The sequence below is a fragment of the Passer domesticus genome, chromosome 3, assembly GCF_036417665.1.
Source record: "Passer domesticus isolate bPasDom1 chromosome 3, bPasDom1.hap1, whole genome shotgun sequence".
Taxonomy (NCBI): Eukaryota; Metazoa; Chordata; class Aves; order Passeriformes; family Passeridae; genus Passer; species Passer domesticus.
The window spans coordinates 110,690,259-110,715,096 of record NC_087476.1 but is presented as its reverse complement, the minus strand read 5'-3'; the positions used below and the strand labels follow the sequence as shown (position 1 = coordinate 110,715,096).

Sequence of the window (24,838 nt, the reverse complement as noted above, 5' to 3'; positions counted from 1 at the left end):
TGGCATATAGTTTATATGAGTTTTTCAGATTTTACTTATTTTTGAACAAGCAATTCCTTCTAATCAATACATTGTTTTAAAATTGCTGCCAACCTTTTGGGAGACCAAAGGTGGGAAACCTATTCCTAGTGTTTCATTTATATCTTGCAGGTGGTGAGATTTTGCTACTGCTGACATTGCCCAGCAGTCCTTCTATTGCAACAGTAGCTCCATCTTTCCCAACTCAAAAAGAGTACTGGGACTTGGTTATCTATTTCTTTAGAATATTAAGTTTTCCCATAATAAAATACCTTAATATGCCTTTTTCTTTTTTTTTTTTTTTTTTTTAAGGGAGAGAGAGAGAGGATAAGATGTCCTAGCTGAAGCACTACTTGAAAAGAGTTTTTGGCAGATGATCAGCATGGAGAAATCTCTTTTCTTATGATTTAAAGGCTTAAAATTATAAGCAATCAAAGGATATTAAAAATGGAAAGTTTTGGGCAACATTTTCTGTAGGCACTGTGATCTGGGCTCCAATAATATTAATATTAGAGAGCTACAAGATGCCTCTTCAAAACACTGCATCTAAATTAATCCTTTCAGTAGCTTTTACACCATGCCTTTTTGGTACGTGATATGTTTTACACCATCCCATGTACTAAAATGTGATATCAGCAGTTCCATGCTTGGTATCAATTCAGGACTTACTACTGCATATCTACCATATGGATATGGCATTGGGCACTTACAGAGAGGCTCAATTATTTCAACATATTGCCAGCTTTCAAGGGAAAATGTCTTCCCTTGGACCCACTATTCAAAAACAGTTGTATCACCACCACCAGCTCCGAGGAGAGATAATCAACTTTAAAGTGAGGTCGATGAACCACTGAATAAATTTACTGATGATTGCTGCATGAGAGGAACTCTTCCCACCTCAGAGTTTCACATGATTGCACCACATCTTATACCTTCTTCAAATACATTCTGAAGTTTCACAAGCTCTGCATGTTAGGACACTGCAACACAAAAGGAGCAGGGAAAGGCTTATTCCAGCATTTGCTGTACAGCCAACCATAAATATTTTGAATTCAGCTGTCCCTAAGTGCAAAAAAGGTAGAGACTATGAAATAGAAATCAATGGTCATGCTTCATATACTCCTTGATGTTTTACTTTTTCCAGGGCTTTGATTATAGAATGTAGCACAGAATGAATGAGCAGATGTGCATCTCCTGCTTTATGCTACTTTTTCTGCTTTGCTGCCTTCCTTGTTTCTTGACCTCCTGCTTTTTACACCCTTGGGGAAAGCAGATGAATTTCTGCGGGGAGGTGGTGCGGTCACCCTGTTTCTTTTTTGCTGCATGCTTCTTGTGTTCCAGAAGCATAATTAAAGTCAGGAAAAAACATGCATGGTATGAGCTTAAGTCCAGACTAGATCCAGGAAAATTCCAAACAATCAACCTCTGATAGTGGCCAAGTGCATACTCAGTATTTAACATAGGTTGAGTGAAAAGTGTAACAGGCAGTGGTTCCCCCCAGACCATCCCACCATGGCTTGCACTCTCCAGAGCAGTCTCAGCACAGCTCACTGACTGTGTGAGCTAAGGGTGACTCAGTTCCTCGCTGCTCCTAAAAATAGTCCTATAAAAGCAAGAATGAGGTCTCAGACACAGGAGCTGGTCATACCACCACTTGTGTTACAGCTCTGCAAATCGAGTCCAGGATTGAGGAATTTAGAGTGCATCAGAGCTTTTGAAAGTTATTGTCTGTGCTATGTGATCAATCATGTCCTGAGAAAACTGAATGGCCAATATGAGCATTTTACAAACTTCCCAAGCAATGAAATATATCCCCTACTTTCTGGACTACTGTTTTTGAATCTGATGCACGCAGTCACCAGTAATCTGGAAATACAGTAATTTGTTAGAACTATATGCAGAGTTTTATTCAATTTAGAAAGAAAGGGGAATATGAGCAAAGGGGAGTGAAAGAATATTTTATTGAAAACAATGCTCCAGATGCATCCAGAACAGTCATCTGGGAGATATATAAAACCATTACATATGGAATAGAGTTTTTGTGTTTCTCCCAAAGAAAGTAAAAATACAATATAACTTATAATTAGTACAAACAAAAACGAGGTTAAATTCACAGTCATATATTGCCAGAATGATTCTAACAGGCTGAATGGAAAAGCTTATGTAGGCAGAATTTCAGCTAGCAGGAAATATAAGATATTTATCTGAGTTACAAGACAGCAAGAATGACAGAACTACTAAATTCACATGCAGGTTTCTAAAATTAATGTTTGTTTGTAGAACAAACTGCCAGATTACCAGCATCGATTCTTACATACTTTGGAGCCACATACTTCGTTCATACAATGTTATTCTTATTCTCTTACAGAAAACAACTAATTTTTTGTTGCTCCAAATATAATATTTTGGTGTTTTGCACTGATTAGGTGAATCTTTGACTGTGGGACCCTCCTGATGGAAACGCCGAGCAGGGTGCGAGGGTGGGGGAGACGAACCACAAGACAATTTACATAAGTGCATTGCAATTATTTCTCCTTAATTATGCATGCAGCTGGCTCTATTTTAAGCCGTGCCAGTGCGCTGTGCACACGAGCACTGAGGGTATCTGTCACTCCATGTGTCAGGCCTTTAACATCCTCACCCACCTGCCTGCGAACCACCAGCAGCAGCCAAAGAGAAGCAGTCGGGCTTGTGGCCACCTGCCATTCATCAGAGCTGTCAGGACACGGCTGCTGCCTCCTCATATTTCTCTCCTGTCGAGACTTTCTTTGCACTGTGTTCAAAACACCAGGTCCATTTGCTCTTTTCTACCAAGTTACTCTATGAAATTCTAATTCACCAGCAAAGTAAGCTGCGTCATTTTTGAGACCACGGTCACACAAATGTAAGCTGGCAGTTAAAAGCAGGCTGAATTAGTGAAAAAAAAAATAATCACAGTTGTGTTTATATTAATTAAATTAAATAATTATATACCAAAACTCAGCTTGAATTTCCTCCCAAATGACACTGCTGCACTTTTTTTTTTCACTTCCTGGCAAAGATTCTAAATTTTGTACTAATGCTTTGTCCGGACACATATTGAGGAAATGCTATGTTTATCCAGCCTTTCAGAGCATGGGGGAACCTTATCATTGGTAGAAAATAATAATCCTGTTTTGCCAGTGCTACATGGAGATGCTCAGGAAAATCAGGATCAAGACACCACCTAGAAAACTCTGCCAACCACAGCACAAGGACATACCACAGCCGTAAAATATAAGAATGGTAAATCTGTTCTAATAAGCCCTGGCTCTATCATCTCCACCAAACAGGAAAGAAACAAAAACTCAGACAGACACTCATTCCCACCTGGCAGCCCACCAGGTCACCCCTGTGCTACCACATATGTTCCCAGTGTCTTTACATAGATACTTGCATAATTCACTAAGTCCTGCCCACCACCTCCATCTTCTCTGGGACAAAATATCTCATGGAGACACTGCTCTCCTGGCCTCAGTATGAAAAGTGGTCACAATGATTCAACACAAAAGTGAGAAGAATGCTTAATAGTCTAGAAGAGTTAGGTATGCCTAAAATAATTCAAATAACTATCTGTCTCTTAATGGGAAACTCTATAAGCCATTTAGCAAAAAAACAGGGTCTTTTCACGTGGAATTTATATGTATGGACTTGGGGGTTTTGGCATTTGCAGCACTGCCCATACCATTTTTCCAGAAATACCCTGTATTTGCGAGATGACCTCGCATGACCTAAGTCTGATTCTTACTAACAGCAAGGCAGCACTGCTACCTTCTCTCCTCTTCTTTCCATTCTTCCTCTCCTCTTCTGCCTTCTCCTCAAAAAAGAAATGTCAACACAAGTGGCAAAATGGGAGTTTTGTCCCTTCTTATCATGGAAGCTTATTTTACTTTCAAATACCATTGTTATTTGCATTTAAACTATGGTGTGTGTGAAGATATGAACTCAACTTCTAATTTGTACTAAAACTGACACATAGTCAAGATAATGCAGTAAAACACAGTAGGTCTTCAGATTGCACTCAATTATCAGTATAGGCCCCAACCATGCAGTAGACATTAGATAGGGTACTAAAACCAGCATTTTATTTGATACCACATGTAACAAAAATGATTTCACCTAGTTTTTAATTTCTTCTTGGCATGCTTCCAAGAAAGATGAAAGGTGTTCCACCTGCCTTTGGTATTTTACCCTACAGAAGAACACGGGGAAGAGTAAAAGATTTAGTTTTGTCACACAATAAAGAGTTAAAACCATGCACATACCAAACAGGCAAATAATTCCTATGGTATTCACCACTGAAAGTCATTCATTGACATAAACAAATCTAAGGGGTTTCAGGAAAACAGTACACAGACTCATCAAACACCTTGCTCTAACAGCTATTTTTGAAGCAAAGGATATAGGCTATTAGAGTTTAGTAGATTATGAAACCACGCAAAATCCACTCATTCATGGAGATAAGATTTATCGAATCGCTATTCCCCCTGTTCTTTTGAGATATTTCATAATGACACTGACAGATGAAAGGCTTGCTTGCCTGGCTCCATAGCCCAGAACACTGCCAATACTCCAAAATTTATCAAAATGACAATTCAAAGCTATTTTCCCCTAGTTATTATAGAAGGGTCAGTTGGATTTTACACAACTCAAATGATTGATTAAAGACACTGGAAAGACAGCCACTGTTGCCTTCCAGGTATGCAATGCAGGAATGCTAGACATCTCAGGATCCAAAACACACCTTACAAAAGTTATTGATAAAGCGTGGAGCTCAGGGAAACACCATTATTTTTTGCTAATAACAATACACATATTCTATTCCTGTGAAATGTATGTGTATCTGAAAGGATGTTTGAGGAGGAAACATGAGAGGGGTTGGTTACAGATGGAGGTTACACAAGTTGGAGCAGAATTCAACGTGATGGTGTTACAAAGAATTCAGGCTGTCAAAACACAATGATATACATCTTACTAGATTAATTTTTCTCTGAAGATCAGAAAATAATAGACTGGTTTGCCCAGAGGATCATCTAGTTCCAACCTCACTGTCATGGGCGGGGTTGTATTTCACTAGACCAGGTTGCTCAGAGCTTCATCCAACCTGGCCTTGAACACTTCTAGGGATGGGGCACCCACAGCTTCTCTGGGCAACCTGTGCCAGTGCCTCATCATTCCTTCCTAATACCTAACCTAAACTTCCCCTTTTTCAGCTTGAAGCTGTTCTTCCTTGTCTTGTATATGTCCTTGCAAATAGTTCCTCTCCATCTTTCTTCTTCTGAACTGGAAATATATTTATCACATATTTTTGTTTGCTGGTTCATTTTTAGTATACAGACAAGAGTACATTTCACAAAGAAATTAGCTATCTTCCTCAATTTCTTGAAGCTAATCCAAGCAGGACATTTCTTGTCTCTGAGAGTCTTTGTCACCTATACTCTTAGCAGATGTCTATTCAAAAAACCCACAAACTATTTTACAAACAGCAGAAAGCCCTGAGGTCACTTCTACCTACTTTCCTGCAATACATAATCTTCAAAATTAATTTCATTTTTTCATGATGATTTTGTGATCTCTTTTGATGCCAAAAATGTTATTTTCTTTTCTTTCCTGGGAGGAACTGCATTTTTAATCAGGCTTCCCAGAAAGAGCTTTTGCTGATCTTAATGTAAAAAGAAATCTATGAAAAAAAATATGCCTGGGAAATATTACTTCAGATGACAGAGTTTATTTGACAGCACAGAAGATGAAAAGGCTTGGGTCCTTAAATTCTCTCTTCTCTACAGACCACAGAAGAGTGTTTGGAAAGCTGAACAGTGAAATACAGTTATGCCTAGAGACTGCTTGGCATCTCCTGCACATCACAGGAACATCTGGAGAGATGCAATTAGAGCACAAGCAGCTGCAATGCCCCCACTTGCTAATCTGAATTGTTTCATTGTCACCTTGTGCTCCCTCACTGACTGCTGCATCTACTGAGCGACCTGCATTTTATAAATCAATTCTCAACTGTGTTGCATTATCATAGAAACATTAGACAGCAGTAGGTTCACTGATCTGTTAGCAGAGCGGGCAGGTGTCAATGGGATGACCTGCTGGCTGTTGAGTGAGCCAAATACTCGTCCTGTGTAACAAGCAGACACCCAGGCCATGCCCAAAAGCAGTTAGGGAACTCATGCATGACTTGGGATTCGACAATCTTGTCAAAAATCTGTCAGCTCCCTAATGAGAGGCACTGCTTTACTGTGCTGATGTGTGTGGTGAGCAATCACATATACAGAGTACCACAAATCTGAGCCTAGTATTCCAAGCAGATAGACTCGGTTTGCTGGCATTCACAAAAGGCAGAATAATACAGCTAAGAACATGTATCACAGGGTAGCACCCTTGAGCACAGCTCAAGCTGCCCTGAAAACACCTGGCCAAATTCTATTTGCTGATGTCCACAGTCACAGAATCACAGAATTGTTGAGGGCAGAGGGGAGTTCTGAACCTGTTTAGGAATTGCAAAGACAAAACTTTTAAGTTTATGGTGTGCCAAGAAACTTCTCTGCAGCTCCTAATCAAACTGCAATGGTACAGATGTTTGCATTTCACCTTTTTAAGGTCGGGAGGAAAGCCATGATGTTCAGGCCCTGATCAGCTGTCACTTCATTACAGACACAGAGTTTTGACTGTGGCATGGGGGCTGCAGTGACCTGGGGGAGCTCACTGACACCCTTTGTCACCCATGGCCAAGCACTGACCCAGCAGGCACAGGCTGTGACTCACTGCTGGGTTTCATTGGGGTAGCAGCACACATTCATCAGCACTAACAAGTAAATCACATCAGACACCAAAAGAGAGCAGAAAAGAACAAAGTGAACTCCATGAAGTGTTCCAACATCAAAGAAGAGGAGGTCAGAATGCCTCATCTTCCCTGCAGTATCAGAGATGGTTCGCAATGACTCAGATTACAGCACAACCCATTCAGCACAAGGCCTTGGGGAGAAAGTCAAATTCACTTCTATTCCCTTTTCCCTTCAGCAACATCACAAGGTTCATCAATGTCATTATTTTATTGAAAAAAGAGAATCATGAAGGACCATGGAACTACTACAAAACTTCACTTTCCACATTTCTCAACTCTAGCAATTTGTCATTTTCTTGAGTGTCAGGCTTACTTGTGTTGACCTTAGCAGCTCCAAATATCAACACTTTTAAAAATTGTATTTCAAGTAAGATGGTTAACAGGTGAAGTCTTGTTTAATTCATTAGTGAATATCTTCAGTTATTGAATAGCACAGGATAAATAGCATGAATACTAGTGAAAAATGGAGTCCTTCACTACTGAGACATCAGTTTAAAAACCAAAGTAACTCTTCATTTTATGGATGATTGTGGCTGACTGTGAAACAGTGAAGCTGCCCTTATCTCTCTCCACTTTAAAGGGTAAAGCTGCCGGCCACATTTCCCATTTAGCCAGCAAAATAGTTGACAAGTCAGTATTTTATCACCTTTCTGTGGAACCTCCCTTAGGTTTGTCACAGATTTAGCGCTACTCAGAGGAGCTGCACACATTGCTTTTATGAAGTGCCTTTATGAGAAGAGCTACTTGTTCAGAATGCAATATAAAAAAGTTTGGGAAAGAACCTGCAGAGGAAGTCACATCAAGGCAGATCTGTGTATGATCAAGTCATGACACTGTCAGTCACAGCGAGGCACAACTTCCACCGTAATCAGCCTTTTTGGAGGAAGAGGCTGTTTTGGGAAAGGATTCCTGTTTGCTGTAGTACAAATCATAACACAGAACCTAGCTTGATCACATAGGGGAAAAAAAGGCCTTAACAGAGGAGGCTATGGTAAAAACAAATGAATTTTCTTGGAAAATAAAGCTTTGTCTTTGCCTCCAAGGCATCTGAGATGCAAGTCATTAGAGCTGAACTCACCTGTTCGTTGCACCTGCTCCAGCTTTGGCTCTCATTCAGGGGGCTTTTATCTGCAACATTTTGCAAGAGGTGAATTGCAAAACAGAACCTTCATGGAACTCCAGCTCCAGAAGCCAAGCATCTTCCCTGTCCTTGGGTGTAGAACTGAAAGGAGCAACTGAAACCCCCAGTGTGTGACCCCAGCAATGTGTACCAACAACAGATGCTACAGAGAGGCAAGAGATACCTGTGTTTTACCCAGAGAAAACAGAACTGCTTCCAGAGCTTGCAGGACTCGGTTCTCAAAAGACACTGTGATCACTTCTGGGTAATGGAAGTGCCCATGAGGCTCTGGAGAGTGGCTTTGGAAAAGCAGTGACCAGGGTTGGGAGGTCAGTGATAAGGTTTTAGACAGTACCACGTTCTCAAAGCCACCCTGAAAGTCGGGTTTCATTGCTAGGCTAGAGACATTGTGGAGCAGCTCAAAAATTGCCACATAAAATTTATCTTCTTATGGCAATCCTGAGAGAGAATCTAAGTTTATACTAAGATGGCTCACAATGTACCCATAAGAAAGAAGCCTTGGTCTTGCCATGAAACCAAAATTATTAATAAAATACATGTGTCTCAGGATATTACTCCACAGAAGCAATCCATGGACCAGTTGAGAGACTAGGAAAGAAAAGTTCTGAATTATCCTAGCTTGAACTAACACAGGAGATTAAAGACACTTCCATGTTAGTTGTAAACTAGTTTGGATAAGAGTTTTCATTTAGGTACTTTGCCTGTTCTTCCTTCTGGTAATTCTGCTGATGTGACTTCAATACAATCTTTAATACAAGTCTGACCTTCCTGTTATTTTTCCTTCCCTTGAGCATTTTAATCTGAATGCCATTCTACCATCCTCAAGTACTTCTGGAGAAAGAGATGAGCGTGATGATAAAAGACACGTTAAGAGACAAGATCATACTTCAGCTCTTTATCTTTGTAGATGGATTTGACTATTGGAAAGGATTTTAGAGGTAGGAACAAGACATTTTCTATCCCTTCTGAAGTAAAAATCACATTCTCCTTTCAGATGGACATCTCAATTTAGTTGTCTTTTTCTTTTCAGAAAGAATATTGACTCATTTCCCCCTTCCCAATCCCTATTTTAAAAAATAACTTATTTTCAAATTTTTAAATGACAAAAGTGTGTTTGAAATTATTTTAGGATCATATACTGAGAACTTTTCCATGGGGCAGAAAGGGCAAATTCATTAACCTTTACAATTTCAAGTCTGGGATGCCATGCAAAAGTTCCTTATCTTGAAGGCATGACCACAGTAGCATAGACAGAGTGAAAAAGGTAAAAAGGTGCTCACCCTCAGTTTAGAGATGTGCCAGGTCTGTTTGTTCTGTACAGTATCTTGGCGTAAATCAAATATAATTTCATTTTAATAAAGGTAAAGAACTTGAAACTCGGTCTTCAAGGATGCAATGTTTAACGAAGAGTGAACGTAAACATTTTAAGAGGTGACTGTCATTTCTTTAGGCATATTCTGGTAAGCCTGACAAGCACCTTCCTCCTGTCACTGAACTCTGGAGAGCTGTTTTCCCCCTTGCTTACACTAGGATGCTGTCACACCATCATTCCCCTTATTGGGTTGATGCTTCCCTGTCTTAACTCAACTCAAAACCCAGATATATGATGCCAAAGGTCTAAGAGTGGGCTACAGCAGGAAGTTTGAGTTTAATGGCTAACACACATGCTACAGTGCAATGGATGTGCCCAAAAGCCCCTTCCACAAAACCACAAGAATTCAAGAACCAGAGTTCTTAGTATCTCCCTTGCTCATTTGACCTGTGTAAAGACAGATGGACACCACTGTTCCAACCACTAAACGTAGCACCAAGGCCTTCTTTTGCATTTCCACCTAGACTAAGCGCTGACAAAAAATTCCAGGTTGAAAATAAGTTCTGTTTTTTGTCTTCTGACACAGAACATGAGGTGTGCTGTCTCCCTGTGCACTCACTAGCAAAGAGCAGAAAAGGTGGTTCTTGCCCAGTCTGTCTGTACCTGAGAGCAGGAGACGGGAGCAGATGTACAATGGGGAGATGCCATTGGCTTCAGTAGGCTTAGGATCAGCCCCTTACTCCTCCCATCAAACTCTAGTCCAAAGCCTTCAAGAAAACCTGAAAATTATGAGTCCTGGGAAGAGAAACCCCTGACTATACTGCAGCCTAAATCTGGGACATGTCTCAACTCAGTTTGATCACTCTTATGGGATGACAGTCATTGCTTTCTCCACAGGACACTATACTTCAAAGCAAAGTAATGTACTGCCTTCAGTTACACTAATGCAATCCCTTCTGATTTATTCCTTCTGCCATTTCAGTCAACGTCCCAGCGAGTCATCTACTTATCAGCTGCACATCTGCTTGACAGCTTTAGGGATCTTTCTCAAGCAATAAGTCCTGAATGTCTTTCCAGGGTCTTATGCTTCAGCTCTTTACTGTTTAGAGGATATTGCTCTATTTATCCTCAGCTTCATAGTCCTCCTAATGTTTATCTACCAGCGCTGCCATCTTTCAAGCCACTGTACTAACAGATAAGGCCTTCAGCATCTGATTACTGGTCCAGTTATTATTTGCTGTTTGTCCTCTGTATTTAGATGTATTTTACATGTTTGCTGGCTTCATTTCCATACACTATTATCCTTGTCAGAGACAGAGAATAACAGTTGTAGTCATAACAATGATCCTGCAGCCAGCTCCACTAACATTTTGCTAATTCTGCTCCCTGTTCATAGTCCTTTAGTCATGATATTCAGAGTTAATAGAATTTTTCAACTTAGAATGGAAGGGATAGATGAGCTACACTTTCACCTGTTGGGGTTTTTTTAAATTATTTGAGTACAGATATTTGTTTTATTTTAAACTTGATATTTCTTCTAATAATAATTACTATCTAATTGAAAGCAGATACAAGTTGGGTTTTTTTTTTCCCATTAGGTTTCACTTGCATGATTTGTCTAAGGTCATTTCTCCACAGGAAAATTGTTGTACAATAAACCCTGCAGTGCTCAGACCCAGCTACATTCTACTGGAGTCTTATCCTGCTTTTCTCAGCAGCTTGCACTTCTTACAACAAAAAGAAATTCCTAGTTTTCCTTCAACAGCCCTATCCCCCACTTGGAGACATCCCTTGGACAATTTGCTCCCTTGGTGTCCCAGTGTACTCACTTGCAGGTGAAGTGGGAACTTACAGTGCACTTTTCTTGCACCTCTTCAGTGTTCCCTGCTTAGGAAGGGGCTCTACAAAGGCACAGAAGGAACCTGACTGTCCAAATCCTCAAGACTCGATCTAGTGTGGCATTGTCTGTTTTCAAGCTGGAACTGTCTTTCATTACACTAAAGGTCTCCCTTCCCATTAATCTTGTTGAGCAGCTCTCCTTTCCAAGCTCTGCTGCTCACAATTTGTGATTCCTTATTGTTGAGCATCCATCACACGTAAAATCAGTTCTAAGCACCCCATTACTCACATATTTAGAGATGTCAAAGCAAGGCCTCCGTGTAGCTCCCAGAGCACTTTAGAATTCCCTTCTGCTTTCCCATCAAAAAGGCAAAAAGGACATAAGCAGACAGCATCTTATTTGAACTTACCGGGGAGGTAGATTTCCTTATACAGAAAGTTATGTTGAGAAGTAAGGCAAAAAAGGCAACTACATAATACAGCTATAGTTAATGATGCATGAACATCACTAAGTTCAACTCAGCAAGGACCCAGTCCTGGGTCCTTAAGGTGACTTTTTGAGTGCCAATACAGCAGGAGAACTTTCCTTGAAGACCTGTATGGAAACTAAGATGAATTTCCTTTTGTAAGGAAATTGTAATATGTAATTGTAATATTGTAATTTATATTTAGACCACTGTACACAGCATTTAAAGATCCAGAAACCAGCGGTTTCTTTGGCTCAGCTTGGTCTGCAGTTTGGTTTAGGGACCATCTCCATTCATTGCTATGACGTGTACATACAACTATATCCTGATGAGATCAAGGAAACTGGGAAACTTCTGGGGAAAAAAATCACTAATATGGGGTGTCTAAAGAAGTCTTCTATATTTAAGAGCTTCCATTATTGGGATATGCCTTAGAGAAAGCTGTTGAGCTCGTGTCTAAGAACTGTGCATTCTCACACTCGTTATTAAAAGGGAGAGTATGATCAATTGGTCTCCAGGGTTTATCCAGTACTAGATTCCTTTTCCCAGCATAGAATTGCTGCAGCTCATTCACGCACTCATTCCTTCATTCATTCTGCAAGTGCGCAAACACACTCTGTAAACAAAAACTCCTCACCAGCAAACTCCCACTGTGCCAGCAATATTAAGTGGCAACAATAGAACACCCTGCAGAGAAGCAAAGGCAAACAGTTCATTGATGCTTCTCTTTCCTCTTATCAGTATAGCTGATCCTGCTTTACAACCAATGTAAAAAGATAGGTTACAGTGGTAATAAACCTCAATACATTAAGTCTCTGTACAGACTGGTTGCTGAAGGCTTAATATCAGTCATAATTATTATCCATAAAATGTTATTGAATCAGATCTTAAAAGTTAATGCTGCTTTGTTTCAAGAGATAAAGGACAGTCAGCTGGTAAGGGAAAGAGGGAAACGTTGAGCTTTTGATCAATCTTTGTGTGATTTAAAACCTTAATCGCAAAAGGGACTCAGCACTTCAAATATTATCCCAAATCCTATGAGCTGGCCTAAGCAGAGCCCAGTGGCAAGAGTGATTACTCAGAGGGTGTTTTATCTTTGAACTTGATACCAGCACTCAGATGGAGGATGTAACTCTTTTTTCGAACTCAGGCCTGGTGAATGCTGCCCTTTTAAGATAGATTGAAAAGTGGAGCTAGTAGGTAAGGGCTTTCATAAAGCCACAGCATCCCACGTTCCATTTGGGGCCTTGCTGCTTGCAGCACCGCCTTCATCCACGGGTGTTTGCCTTCACAGCCCTCACATTAATACAAGATGCAAAGCAGGTGCCCTGACAGAAGGCATCAGGCCACAATCAATGGAGCACATAAGCTGCCCTAACATTTACAGCTAATAAAGATTGCGTTCCTTCCTTCCACAAAAACAGAGGATCTGGATAGTCTGGATTGATGGGCCTGTATGAGGGTCAGAAGTGTATGAGGGTCAGAAGTGCAGCTGGAAAGCTGTCCAGAGGAAAAGGACATGTTCCACAGGTGGCCAAGAAGGCCAGTGGCATCCTGGCCTGTGTCAGCAAGAGTGTGGCCAGCAGGACCAGGGCAGTGATTGTGCCCCTGTACTGGGCACTGGTGAGGCCACAGCTCCAGTGCTGTGTCCAGTTCTGGGCCCCTCACTATGGGAAACACACTGAGGTGCTGGAGAGACTCCAGAGAAGGACAACAGAGCTGGAGAAGGGTCTGGAGCACAAGTCTGGTGAGGAGCAGGTGAGAGAGCTGGGGGGGGCTCAGCCTGGAGAAGAGGAAGCTCAGGGGTGACCATATCACTCTCTATAACCACCTTAAAGAAGGGTTTATCCAGGTAAGGGTCAGTCTCTTTTCCAAGGTAAAAACAGACAGATCTAGAGGAAATGGCCTTAAGTTGTGCCAGGGGAGGTTTAGATTGGATATTAGGACAACTTTTTTCAGTGATAGGATTATCAAGCATTAGAACTGGCTGCCCAGGGAATGGTGGAATCACCATCCCTGAAAGTGTTCAAAAAATGTGTAGATGTGGCACTTAGGGACGTGGTGTAGTAGTGGACTTGGTAGATCTGGGTTAAGAGTTGGACTTGGTGATCTTGGAGGTCTTTTCCAATTTACATAATTCTATGATTTTATTCAGCTTTCAGCACTAACAATATCACTAATGCAGCTCTGCCTTACCCTTTTTGTAGCACAGTACTGCAACAATCTGAAGCCATCCCTCATCGCTACAAAGAGCCAGGAAGAAGAAAGGTTCAACCTAACAGCTGGGAAGGAGCAAAGTGGACCAGTGTGTGTCCTCCCCTTCAAAAGCCACAGTGCTTCCCAGCCAGAAAGAGACCTTGGCTCCCATGTAAAACAAGTCTCATATCCTCCCTTGGCTACTTATCAAATACTGATCATGTTATGGACACCACAGTGTCCTGCAAAGTGAGGACAGATTTCACACTGTAGATCTTTGAGAACAAAGAAGTGTGTTCTGACTTATGTGCCAATTCTCAGCCAGCCCCACGTAGATTCACTCCCTGCCTTGGTAATGCACCTGTTTTGCAAAGCAACCATTAAATTTGGAAGCTTTATGGAATGCAACATTTTTCACATCTAAAAAGTATGCCAAGGAAATCATGCAGAAGGGTAATAGGAAACACTTGCAGGGAGACCTATTCTAAATCGTCTACACATAGATAAGGTACAAAATTCCTTTCCTTAAAGATTTTATTAACCTTTTGCTGATGGAAGGAGATTACTGATTGAGAGCTAGATGAGGTCAGTGCAGCAATTATATTTTGAAACCTCTTCAAACAAGGCTCTTGTACAATGTAAGAAGAAAGTTGACAAAATGAATTGTTACTTAAAACGAGTATTTTAGAAGAATAATTAACCTATAATAACTATTCTGGCCTCCTCTCCAGCCCTAAAAAGTAATCCTTTCTCATTAGTTTCAAGTTTAATTAGCATCAATAATGAAACAGCCCTTGGAAATAACCATTGCATCATGGTCTGTAATGCTGACATACACTGCCCTACAAAGGGTAAGGCCACAGGGTGATGTCTGAAGATAGGGAGAGGCTCAGCAGATCACAGATTATCCCAAAACTAAGAAGAAAACAGTATTGCAAAAGGTGCAGAATGTGACAAAATCAGATTTATTTAAAGAGGACTGTCACAAACACGGTGTGGAGCAGAGGAGACTCAGATAGTTTTGCCAATAACTGCTGCAGTATTTCCAGCAAGTTAGTGAGCCTCTCAACTCCAATTTCTTGTTCTTTCTTGGCCTTTTGGCTGAAGCAAAGAGAGAGACTTCCCTGTATAGTATATTCTATATGAGAAAATTCTATTCAGCACTTGCAGTCTAACATAATCAAATAATGCTTTTTCCATCCCTGGCTTCTATGATCTCTCTATAAAACAGATATAATAATGCTTAGCATTGTCACTAGGGTGATAAGGCTTAAAGTAGTTTGAGAATCCAACACGAAAGAGGCTATAAAAAGCCCAGACTCTCTTGATGCATCCGAGATAACTCATTACTCAATGGGCCAGCAGAAACAGCAGGAGAATGCCAATGTACAAGTTGCAATTAGAGGTCTGCTGCAACTTGCAGAGCTCTCAAGCATCACCACAGATTTCTAGTAAGTGAAGCCACAAATATTCAGCTAGACTACAACAACCAAGTTCCAAAGAACCACACCAGCTTTCAAAACTGAGCTGGAAAGAAAACTTCAATAACATTAAATTCTTAGAAGGAGTGTGACATATGAAAAACACCATTTCCAGTATGTCTACCGAGACTAGCATTTTCTCTTCCTAACAGACATCAAGAAATATATAGCACAAGAATCCACACATGGACATCTCCCTCTGTACTCCCACCCTCACACAGCAGGATCCTGCTTTTCCCCCTGCACTCACCACCCAGATGTTCTCTGCTCTTCGCCTTACAGCCTTCTCTTCCTTTGCCCAGCTTGTAACTTGACAATAGAGTCAGTTTTCTTTCATCAAGAAAGAAAATTCTTTCTTTCACCATCATCAAGGTTTTTTAAGACATGAGACCAGCAAGACTTGCTTGTCAGTAAGGAAATGGGGAGAAACTTGCAGAAAGAGCCTCCACCTCTTTCTTCATGCGACATTACTGCAGGGAAATCCCAGTCCAAAAATAGACTCACCATACACCCTTGTTCAGCAGAAAAGGTAGTTCTGCCTTGGTGTAAACATTGAAATACCAGTGGAAACTCTTGAGATTTGCAAACTGAGCTGAAGAGTGGTAAAGGTGATAAGTTGCAAAGGGGATGCCCAATATTTCTAGAACCATCTAGTTTAAAGGCTTCAGCCTAGTATCTCCACTTTGCCATCCGCAATCCAGGAAGAATCAGGTAATCCACCAAAGTTTTAAACTATCTCAAATGCCACATTCTGTGCAAATGTCTGATTCTAAAGTGCTAAACCTTCTCTCAGTGCCTCCACAACACTCTCCCTTCCCCAGGACAAGCAGAGCTTGGTTTGCTCAGCAGTCCCCATTAGCCAACAGCTGCCAACACCTGCAGCTCCTCACTGCAAATGGAGATGGTACCCAGCTGCTGCTGCCAAAAGCACATGGGCAGCTGGCCACAGCCTATCCTGTTCTCACTTACCGTGAGGGTACAAATAATCTTGGTCAAAGGCTCACAAAGTATTCAAATTTCAAATCTAAATTTGTCTATTTGGCTTCAAGACAGGTGGTGTTTAAACATTCTAAGGAAGGGCTCAACTTTTTTCAAAATAAAAGAGAAACTGATTTTCTTGTAGTATCAACCGAAACTCTAAGTTTGCTATCACTGAATTGAAGGAAGTAGCAGTCCTTTGACTATTAGCAGTGCAGAGGTGGGAATAAATCAATATGGTGTACCAGCTCTTTTAGCTTTTCCCTTAAAAAGCTGAGAGTTCAGACTGCACCTTACTGCCTTTATTCATGTTCTTAGAAAGTAAAAGAATTATTAATCCACAAAAAAAGCACCATCTACCAACAGAGTTCAAAAGCAGTCAAAACTACCCTTGCTTTGCAAAGGAAGTAACCACCACAAAGGGAAGTATTTCATCTCACACAAGATGTCAATGGCAGAGCTGTGTACTGCACGGCAATTAAGTTGGAAGTCAAACCAGAGCTCAGTTCTTGCAGTTGCCTACTGAAGTTCTTTGGCCAAAGAAATGCCTGTTGTTGGAAACTTGTCTGAAGTCAGTTTGAGGCCAGCCACCAGCTCTGTCTACTGGGTACACTTAGAACATTCAACACTTCACAGATCCTACTTGACTAACAAGGGAAGCTGATTCTCCTTCACTACAACTGATAGAGTTCACAGCTTCTGCAGGTAGAGATATCTATGTCCTACCTATGCTGCCACAGGGAATTTCTGAGTAGCCATGCTAAGCAGGATAGTGACAACCATGAAGCTACTCGGCCATCTCAGTCATAAATCAAAATACTCATGTAAATTAGACTTTAGTCTCAAAATGTGTTTCTTCCCTAAATATTTAAACACATAAATAACCTCCAGCCATTCCAGCTTGTCATTTTAAGCTTTCTGACATTTATTGTTCGCAAGAAAAGAAAGGTCAGACTTATCAAATCTGCATTTATGCTTCCATGACATTTTTCTCCAACCAAATCTTTCTGAATTAAAGAAGAAAGACAAATGTGGCACATTTCATAAAGGACCTTTCTCAGGCCAGCACTGCAGTCTCAGCAACCATGTTGAGCTCAGAAGTGGCTTCCCAGGAAACAGATGCTGTTGCTCAGTGGATAAAAGAGATCTAGAAAGCAAGCAACCTGAATTGGTGTTTGCTATTACATAAATCACTTGTGTCAAAACCATACATCTCCTAGTCTCAGTACTCTAGTTCTGAGTAGCCCAAGAGGATGCTTTGGTGTGAGAACTAGAGAGGAAATGTCCAGGAACAGTGTGGAATTTGCTGCTGTTTGGGAAGCAACTTGGATTCTCAAAACATCATCACTCCAAGGGAGTTAGCACTGATGTATCCAAAAGGTGGGATCTTCTTTATTAAGACAAGACTCACTTAGTTGGGAACTTTGTAAGTGCTAAATCCTGCCAGTCTCCCTTCAACTCTTCTACTTCTTTTGGCTAATTCACAAACATTGTCAGAAACACACATTTTATTTCCTATCATGTAATCTTTGGGTGAGATGTGCAGTGAACCAAATGACCAGATTACTTCAGGATCCAATTCACTCAGACACTACAAAACTGCCTTTGATTTTGAAGAATGTCTCTGCTTTTGTATAATAAAGCACTTAAGTTTCCTTGTGCACTTCTTTACTGTAGATATTTATTCCCTGTTTTTAAGGACGTGCAAATAAAAGCACAGCAAGTTTAGAGAAAACATATTTTTCCAATGTGCCATAAATGTTCATTCAAACATAATAAATTGTTATTTGTGCCCCTTTTGGTGTTTGTTTATGGCTATTTTACTGAACATGCTTATGAATAAGAACATTCATAAGAACAATAAGCCTAAAAGTAAACAAAATTTGCAGAAAACAGATCTAGAAATAACAAACACATTGTGCATAATCCTGGCTCCCAATGAGGATCAGCAACACCACATAACTTTGGGAAAACAAAATCATGTGATCACATCACACGTTCCATGAAACACTCAAAGACTGAGCATAATTTCTAATATTATCTGTCAATAATCAGCAACAAATATGCAAATCCTGGTGGCTTTACTGTGAAAGCCTCATGGCTTTGCAAGCCAAATTTTTGTGGTCAACATGGACAAGGCATCATGAGTCTAAAGACTCATAAGCCATGAGTTTTCTTAGTGCTGATAGAGTAGGAAAGTGACTTGGACAGGAACAAGCAGGGCAGCAGTAGGATCAAGGATCATACTGCTCACAAAGCCAGGCAAACCTCATCACTAGACAGTTAGTTTCCTCTTCAAAAAGCATTTCCAGTTCAATAAGAGGCACTGTGAACTGGCTATATCTAGATTTCTGGAGAGCACCAATGGCTGGAGAACTAGAGGGAAGCACTACATACCTAATAGGGCAGGAAAGTCTAAGAGGCTTCTAAATACACCCATGATTCACTGATTTAGCAACTGGTAATCCACAGGCAACCCATTGGTACCACTGACAACCCAAGGGTAGAAAAGGAAAGCCTTGATTTGCACTAGTTCAGAGTCTAGAGTAAACTCAAGTGCAATTCATGCTATCTTTAAGCCTCAGACTGGCAAAGCTGGCCTGATAGACGAAGCAAAGCACAAAACCCCTGATGGCAGCGTCTCAGTCTTATCCAGCAAGCTCTGCCACTGCTTTATGAGAAGAGCAAGATCAGATCTCAGGTGTGGCACACAGCTGAGGGTGAGAAAAAAACAGAGAGCAACTGCAAAGTGACCAATATCTTTCACCAGTTTTCTGATCAGTATGATACAACTCCAAATGGTATCATTTGAAGGCAGCAAAACAAAACCAAAATATAATGAAAAATGTAACTAAGAGACCTTGATTAAATGCTGGTACCTCTAAAATACGCAGAAATAATTCTGTAGACTTCAGCACAGTCAAATTTCAGCTTGGAGCTCTGATTTTCATTTACAAAATGTCCGGTTTCAAAACCACATTTTTATCTAGTCTGAAGTTCTTTCTAATCTTTAGGCAAAGGGTTCCTCCTGCAAATGAGTTCAGGTGTATAGTAGCAGTCCCCTAAAGATGTAAAACCTAATTGCCTCAGCATTATAATAGCATTGGTATGTAGTGAATGCAGACAGTTTCAGGGAGAATACATGTGGCAAGTTAATAAAATTTTAGATGAAGGCCACAGTGCAGGACTAATATTTCGCCTAGCCAGAGGATGAAAAGTTATGCATTGCTATTTAAAAAATATAATTGGAATGTTAAATCTATTTCATGAATGAAAGTACATTGACCTTTAGAGGAAAGAATGACTCATTTTCAACCCTGTATGCCCCTTCTTAACATATGCTTCCCACCTCTGCATATGTAAGTAGCAATTAATTTTCATGGGAAGTTATTTTATGGCCATTTCAGCTTATTAAATTTCCTGGGTAAACTCACAAGAAACCTATTTAGCAACATTTGTGGCTCAGGTGCCCTATAGTGAGAGAACTGGTTACCTGTGAGTTTAAAATGAAAAAAATCAAAATACCAGTGGAGGGTAAGAGTGGAAGGGCTCTTGGATTATTTCCCCCAAGAAAGCTCAATAACCTGTCCAGAGTACATTGCTACAGAGACCCACAGTGGTTCAACACTATACAGCAAATCCTGTAAGACCAGAACTAAAGCCAGCCTGAAAATCTCCTGACAGTAATGTTCACACTGGCTGTTCAGTTCCCCATGGCAATATACTGGTTTTCATCAGATTCTTTTGGGAAAGGTTTCCTTGGAGGCACAGCAGAGTTTCTAGTCAAAACCACCGACAATGACAGCAAAGTCAACAGCAACCTGGTAGTTGAGAGGTTCACCACAAATCCAGGAGATCTGCAGCGCTGCACTCCTGTCCAAGCTTCTTTCTCCCTTCCTCTGCATTTCTTGGTTGTGTGTCTTTCATACAGAAAATATTCAAATTAATTGGATTTTTTTTTTGTCCCAGAGAAGCACTGGGAGAAGATTAAGAAGACAGTACTAGGTCTGAAAGAATTTCCAAGAGGAAAACTTTCTTGTACCCGATTTTGAAAGGGCCAAGCTGACACAGAAAAGGTAGATGGGCTGAGGTTTGGTCCTATTCCAACTGAATGAAAGTTGCATGCAGTTTCTCTAAATGGAAGCCTCTTGCATGATGCTCTGTTCCCACAAGGAAGAGTGTCAGAGAGATCTGGCATCAAGAATATTTGCAGAAGAGCCCTGTAGAAATTCAACTTTATGGCTTGTCTGCTGAACAACAGCTGCCCGTAAGTACATCCTTTACTAATTGTTCAGTAACAGACTGAGATAAAGTGCTTTATGCTTTGTGCAAGCATGCTGTTCAAAAACGAAAGGGTTCACTCCAGTTAAATTTATCTTTGAGCCAGCAAATGAAAGTATAAATTAAAGAGAATAAAGCATTATTTATAGGACTCTGTTGTCACCTCTAAGGTCAGTGGGACTTCATCCCCTTGCCATTTTCTCTCACCCTAAAATAGAATTCATTCTATGTTCACACAGAGGATAATGTGGTGAAAATAATTTAGCAAGGTAATTACAAATTTTTCTGGGAAGTACTGCAACCCTGGACATCTCCAGCAGACAAGAGGAAAAACAAAAGCCCAGTATTCCTACAAAAGTGAAGCAGTTTCCTATTGTTGATGCGAGGATTGTGTTGTTTGAAATCCATTTCCAATTAGCTTAAGCAATGAAGGAAAGGCTCAGTTGCCTTAGGAAGGGCTTTAGTTAAGCCCCGTGCACATTAGCTGCAATGGTGTCAATAACTGCTGGAATCTGACAGGCTGGTGGATGCTGTTCATGCTGTTATCACTGTGTCAGCACATCCTGCTGTCGGCAGGGCTGCACAGCACAGATTTAAGGCTGGCAGTGACACATGGTGCTCACATAGGCAGCACCTTAGCAAAGCAGGAGGAATGGATTTCCTAATGTTGTTAAACAAACCCACGTTACAAATGCAGGGCAAAGCCATAAACAGTGTAACTATGCTGAGGAGTCACTGCTGAAAAAGCAGAGGTGCAATTCAGAAAGAGACTGGGGTTTTTACAGAAGATTATGAACAGCTGCAAGGAGAAGTTACCACTTCGATATAGGCAAAGGAGGTCCATATTCCTTCCCTCTGCTCCTCCTTTCCCTGCCTCCTCTGTGATTGACTTTGCATGACTGTGTTGCAGTAAGAACAGCAGAGCTTTCTCTCCAACATGATTTTACAGGGCATAGCTTCCTACTGGTCTGGAAAAACATGCATTTCTCCTCAACGGTGAGACAACAGACAAAATAAAGCCTGTGAGTTTTAATAGCTTTGGTTAAAGCTCCATCTGCATTGTGTTTACATCAGAGAACCTGTTAGTTCTTACGTATGCCCTTCCCTCAGGTTAAAAACACACCTTCATCCTTTAAGAAGACAAATGCATGTCCTCAAGCTCCATCGCTGCTGTAAGTACCTGAGTAAAAATGGCATTTGCAACTAAGGCTTCACTGCCCGAGGAGATCTGTAAATCGAAACAAGTGCTAATCACAACAAATCCCCCGAACAGAAAGAAAAGGAGACAGTAGGGTTTGGTGTCTTTAATTTTTAATTATTCTTTCTTTACAGCAATGTAGCAAGGCAAGACCTGCTGGAAGTGGGGGGTGTTGGCCTCACCTAGCCACCTTGTGGTGGACAGCACCTCTGTGTTATCCCTGCCAGATCCAACACAGAAAGAGCTCACCTGGGTACCTCACTTTAGCCACAGCTGCAGGACTTAATCACACACAGCCTACCCTGACAGTCAGCTTTGGTTTTCATTTCAGGCAGCAAGGAAGGAGATGAGTTCCATTTGTAGCTCTTCAGATGGCTCTCCCATCTTTTCAGATGAGCATCAAAAATCAGTTGCTCCAACTTTGTATTCAAAGCCCAGCAGTGACTTCTCCTCCTCTTGTGAATTTACTGAAGTGTATTCTGTGGTCCATTAAGTAGGTGGCTACTCAGGGACACACCACTGACTTCTACAAAGCTTCATAAAAGGTGCCTGACTTAACTCACTGTGACAAATTATTTGGACCTGCAGTCCTCTAGGTATTATATTCTTCTGGTAGGAAAGGCTGAATCACAGCTTGTGTTGAAGATACAATGCACACACAGAATGGAAATTTCTCTTGATCACTGGCCCATAACAGAGTCCTGATTTGAGATAAAGGAGCTGCCCCAAACTGTGACTGCCAATCACCGCCCACCAGAACCAAAATTCTAAACCAGGTTCTCTTTTCAAGAGAGAACCAGTGAACAAGTACCAGTGCTGCATGAGCCTTCTCAGATGTACAACTTCTTGTACTGAAGCTGATAGAATGCAGTTCACTAAGGATCCTTTGGGATTTTAAAATGTCAATCAGCCCTTATATTTCATGTTTAAAGGAGACTAAGAATATTAATATCAATATCCAGTAATAGAGATAGTAGCATTAATGTACAAAATCGGGAGCCAGACCCAGCTTTGGAGATATTTGTGCTGTTCCCTGGTCTGCTTGCACATAACCTTGAAAACACTCGTAGCACTTTGAGGAAGCATCCCTTTTTAGGATGATATTTTTTAAGTTTCAAAGAACCTGATCTTGCTGTCCTTTGACTAATGACACTTTAACCTTCTAGGTCTTGCTTGCGGCTTTCTAGCACATAGGAACTCTTGGCATTTCGCAAAAACCCTCATCACTTTCAAAACAGACCAAAGCGCTTCGATACATTTCGCACCGGCAAAGCGCAGCCCTTAGGGACAAGCCGGGAGAGGAAGGCGCGACTGCTCGGGGGAGCAGCGCTTCCCGCATCCCCGGGGCTGTCAGCGACCGGGACGGCGCGGGGCGCTGGACGCGCGTCCCGGCGGGAGGGCGCACGGCACGGCACGGCACGGCACGGCACGGCACGGCACGGCACGGCACGGCACGGCACGGCACGGCACGGCACGGCACGGCACGGCACGGCACGGCACGGCACGGCACGGCGGAGCTGCGCGGGAGCGGGCGCGGGGCGCTGCCCGGCGCGGTGCGCGGCATGCAACGCACGGCTCACCTGCCGCGGAGACGTAGAAGAGGAGGCGGGGGCGGGCGGCGCGGATGGCCGCCGACAGCCCTCGCTCGCTGCCCGGGAGGGCGCCGCGGCGCTCGGGCATCAGCCGCACCCGCAGCCGCCCGTCGCCGGCGCGGAGCCACCAGGCGAAGAGCTCGGTCAGGTTGAACTCCAGGTGCGCCCCGCCGGAGCCCGGCGGCGGCTCGCCGGCGCAGCCGTCCCGCACGGTGCCCTCGCCCACCTCCAGCACCAGCTGCTTGGCGCGCCGCAGCCGCCGCCCGGCCGCGGAGGGCCCGGCGGGGGCGGCGGGCGGCTCGGGCCGCGGCAGCGCCCCGCGGGCGGCGCGGAGCAGGGGCGCGCAGTCCAGGCGCAGGCGGCACCGCGCCGCGGCGCGCCCCGGCGGCCCCAGCACCAGCTCCCGCACGTAGGTGCGAAACAGCGAGGGCACCACGAAGTCCATCGCCAGGCTCCTCCTCTGCAGCCGCGAGAGGCCGGGGGTGTCCCGCGGTCCCGCCGCCCCCGGGGCCAAGCTCAAGGCGAGGCATGCGGCGGCCAGGAGGCGGGCGGGCAGCCTGTCCCCAGCCATGACCCGCGGGAGGCCGGCAGCGCCCCGTGCTGCGCCGGCGGAGCGGCGCCGGGGAGCGCGGTGCCGGCGCGGTGCTCTGCGGAGGGAGCTCGGGGCCGCCGCCGGCCGCTCCGCCCGGGGCCGCCGCTGCGCGGGCTTTGCCGGCTCCAACTACCCGCCACAACGCAGGCATTACCCAGCGAGCGCTGACGTCACGCCCGAGCGCGCCCCCCAGCAGCCAATGGCGTCCCCGGTAGCGCTCATTATGCAAATGAACGGGGGCGGGGCGGGCGGAGCGTTCATTGAAGAAAAAATTGGCCCGGCGGGCGCGGAGCGGGGCCGGGTGCGCGGCCCCCGGGAGCGGGCCGGGACACGGGCGGACCCGGGAGCGGGCCGGGACAGGCGCGGACCACGGGACTGGGCTGATACACTCACGGTCTACCGGGACTGGGTTGGGACACGCGCGGACCCGGGAGCGGGCAGCGGCCGCTTGCTGCCCGCAGCGGCGGACCCGGCGCTCCGGCAGGAGCACGGCTGGAGCCGCACCTCCACATGGCCCGGAGGGGCTGGGGGCGGGCACCGGGCGCCGAGCCCTGCTGCCACCCCCGTGTAGTGCGGGGCTCTGGGGTCCCGTTCCCCGCCTCTTCTCTCTGTGCAGGCAATGATGGACATACCTGTCTGCTTTGCTTCCTTGCTTTCCTGTTCTTCCCTTCTCCTTCTTTCCCTTTCCTTCCCTGTGTCCTCCATCCCCATCCTTCCTTTTCCTCTCTTCCTTTCCTTTCTTCCCTTCCTTTCCTTCCTGGCTTCCTTCCTTACCTCCTTGAAGGCTGACGTCCATAAAACAACCCTGCATGTCTTTCCCCTGTAGAGAAAGGAAAAAAAAAAAAAAAAAAAAAAGATAAGCAAGAAGTAGGGGG

General features: G+C 43.2%; 1 protein-coding gene across 2 annotated transcripts in view; it reads right to left on the bottom strand.

Moving 5' to 3' along the window:
- Positions 1 to 24,083, bottom strand: part of ALK (ALK receptor tyrosine kinase) — a 305,573-nt gene extending 281,490 nt beyond the window's left edge. For both annotated transcript variants that reach the window (XM_064415113.1, XM_064415114.1), the window contains exon 1: positions 23,360 to 24,083. In XM_064415113.1, coding sequence (XP_064271183.1) covers positions 23,360 to 23,942 — 583 coding nt within the window. In that variant the 5' untranslated portion in view covers positions 23,943 to 24,083. The remainder of the gene's footprint in view (positions 1 to 23,359) is intronic.
- Between the last annotated feature and the right edge of the window lie 755 nt (positions 24,084 to 24,838).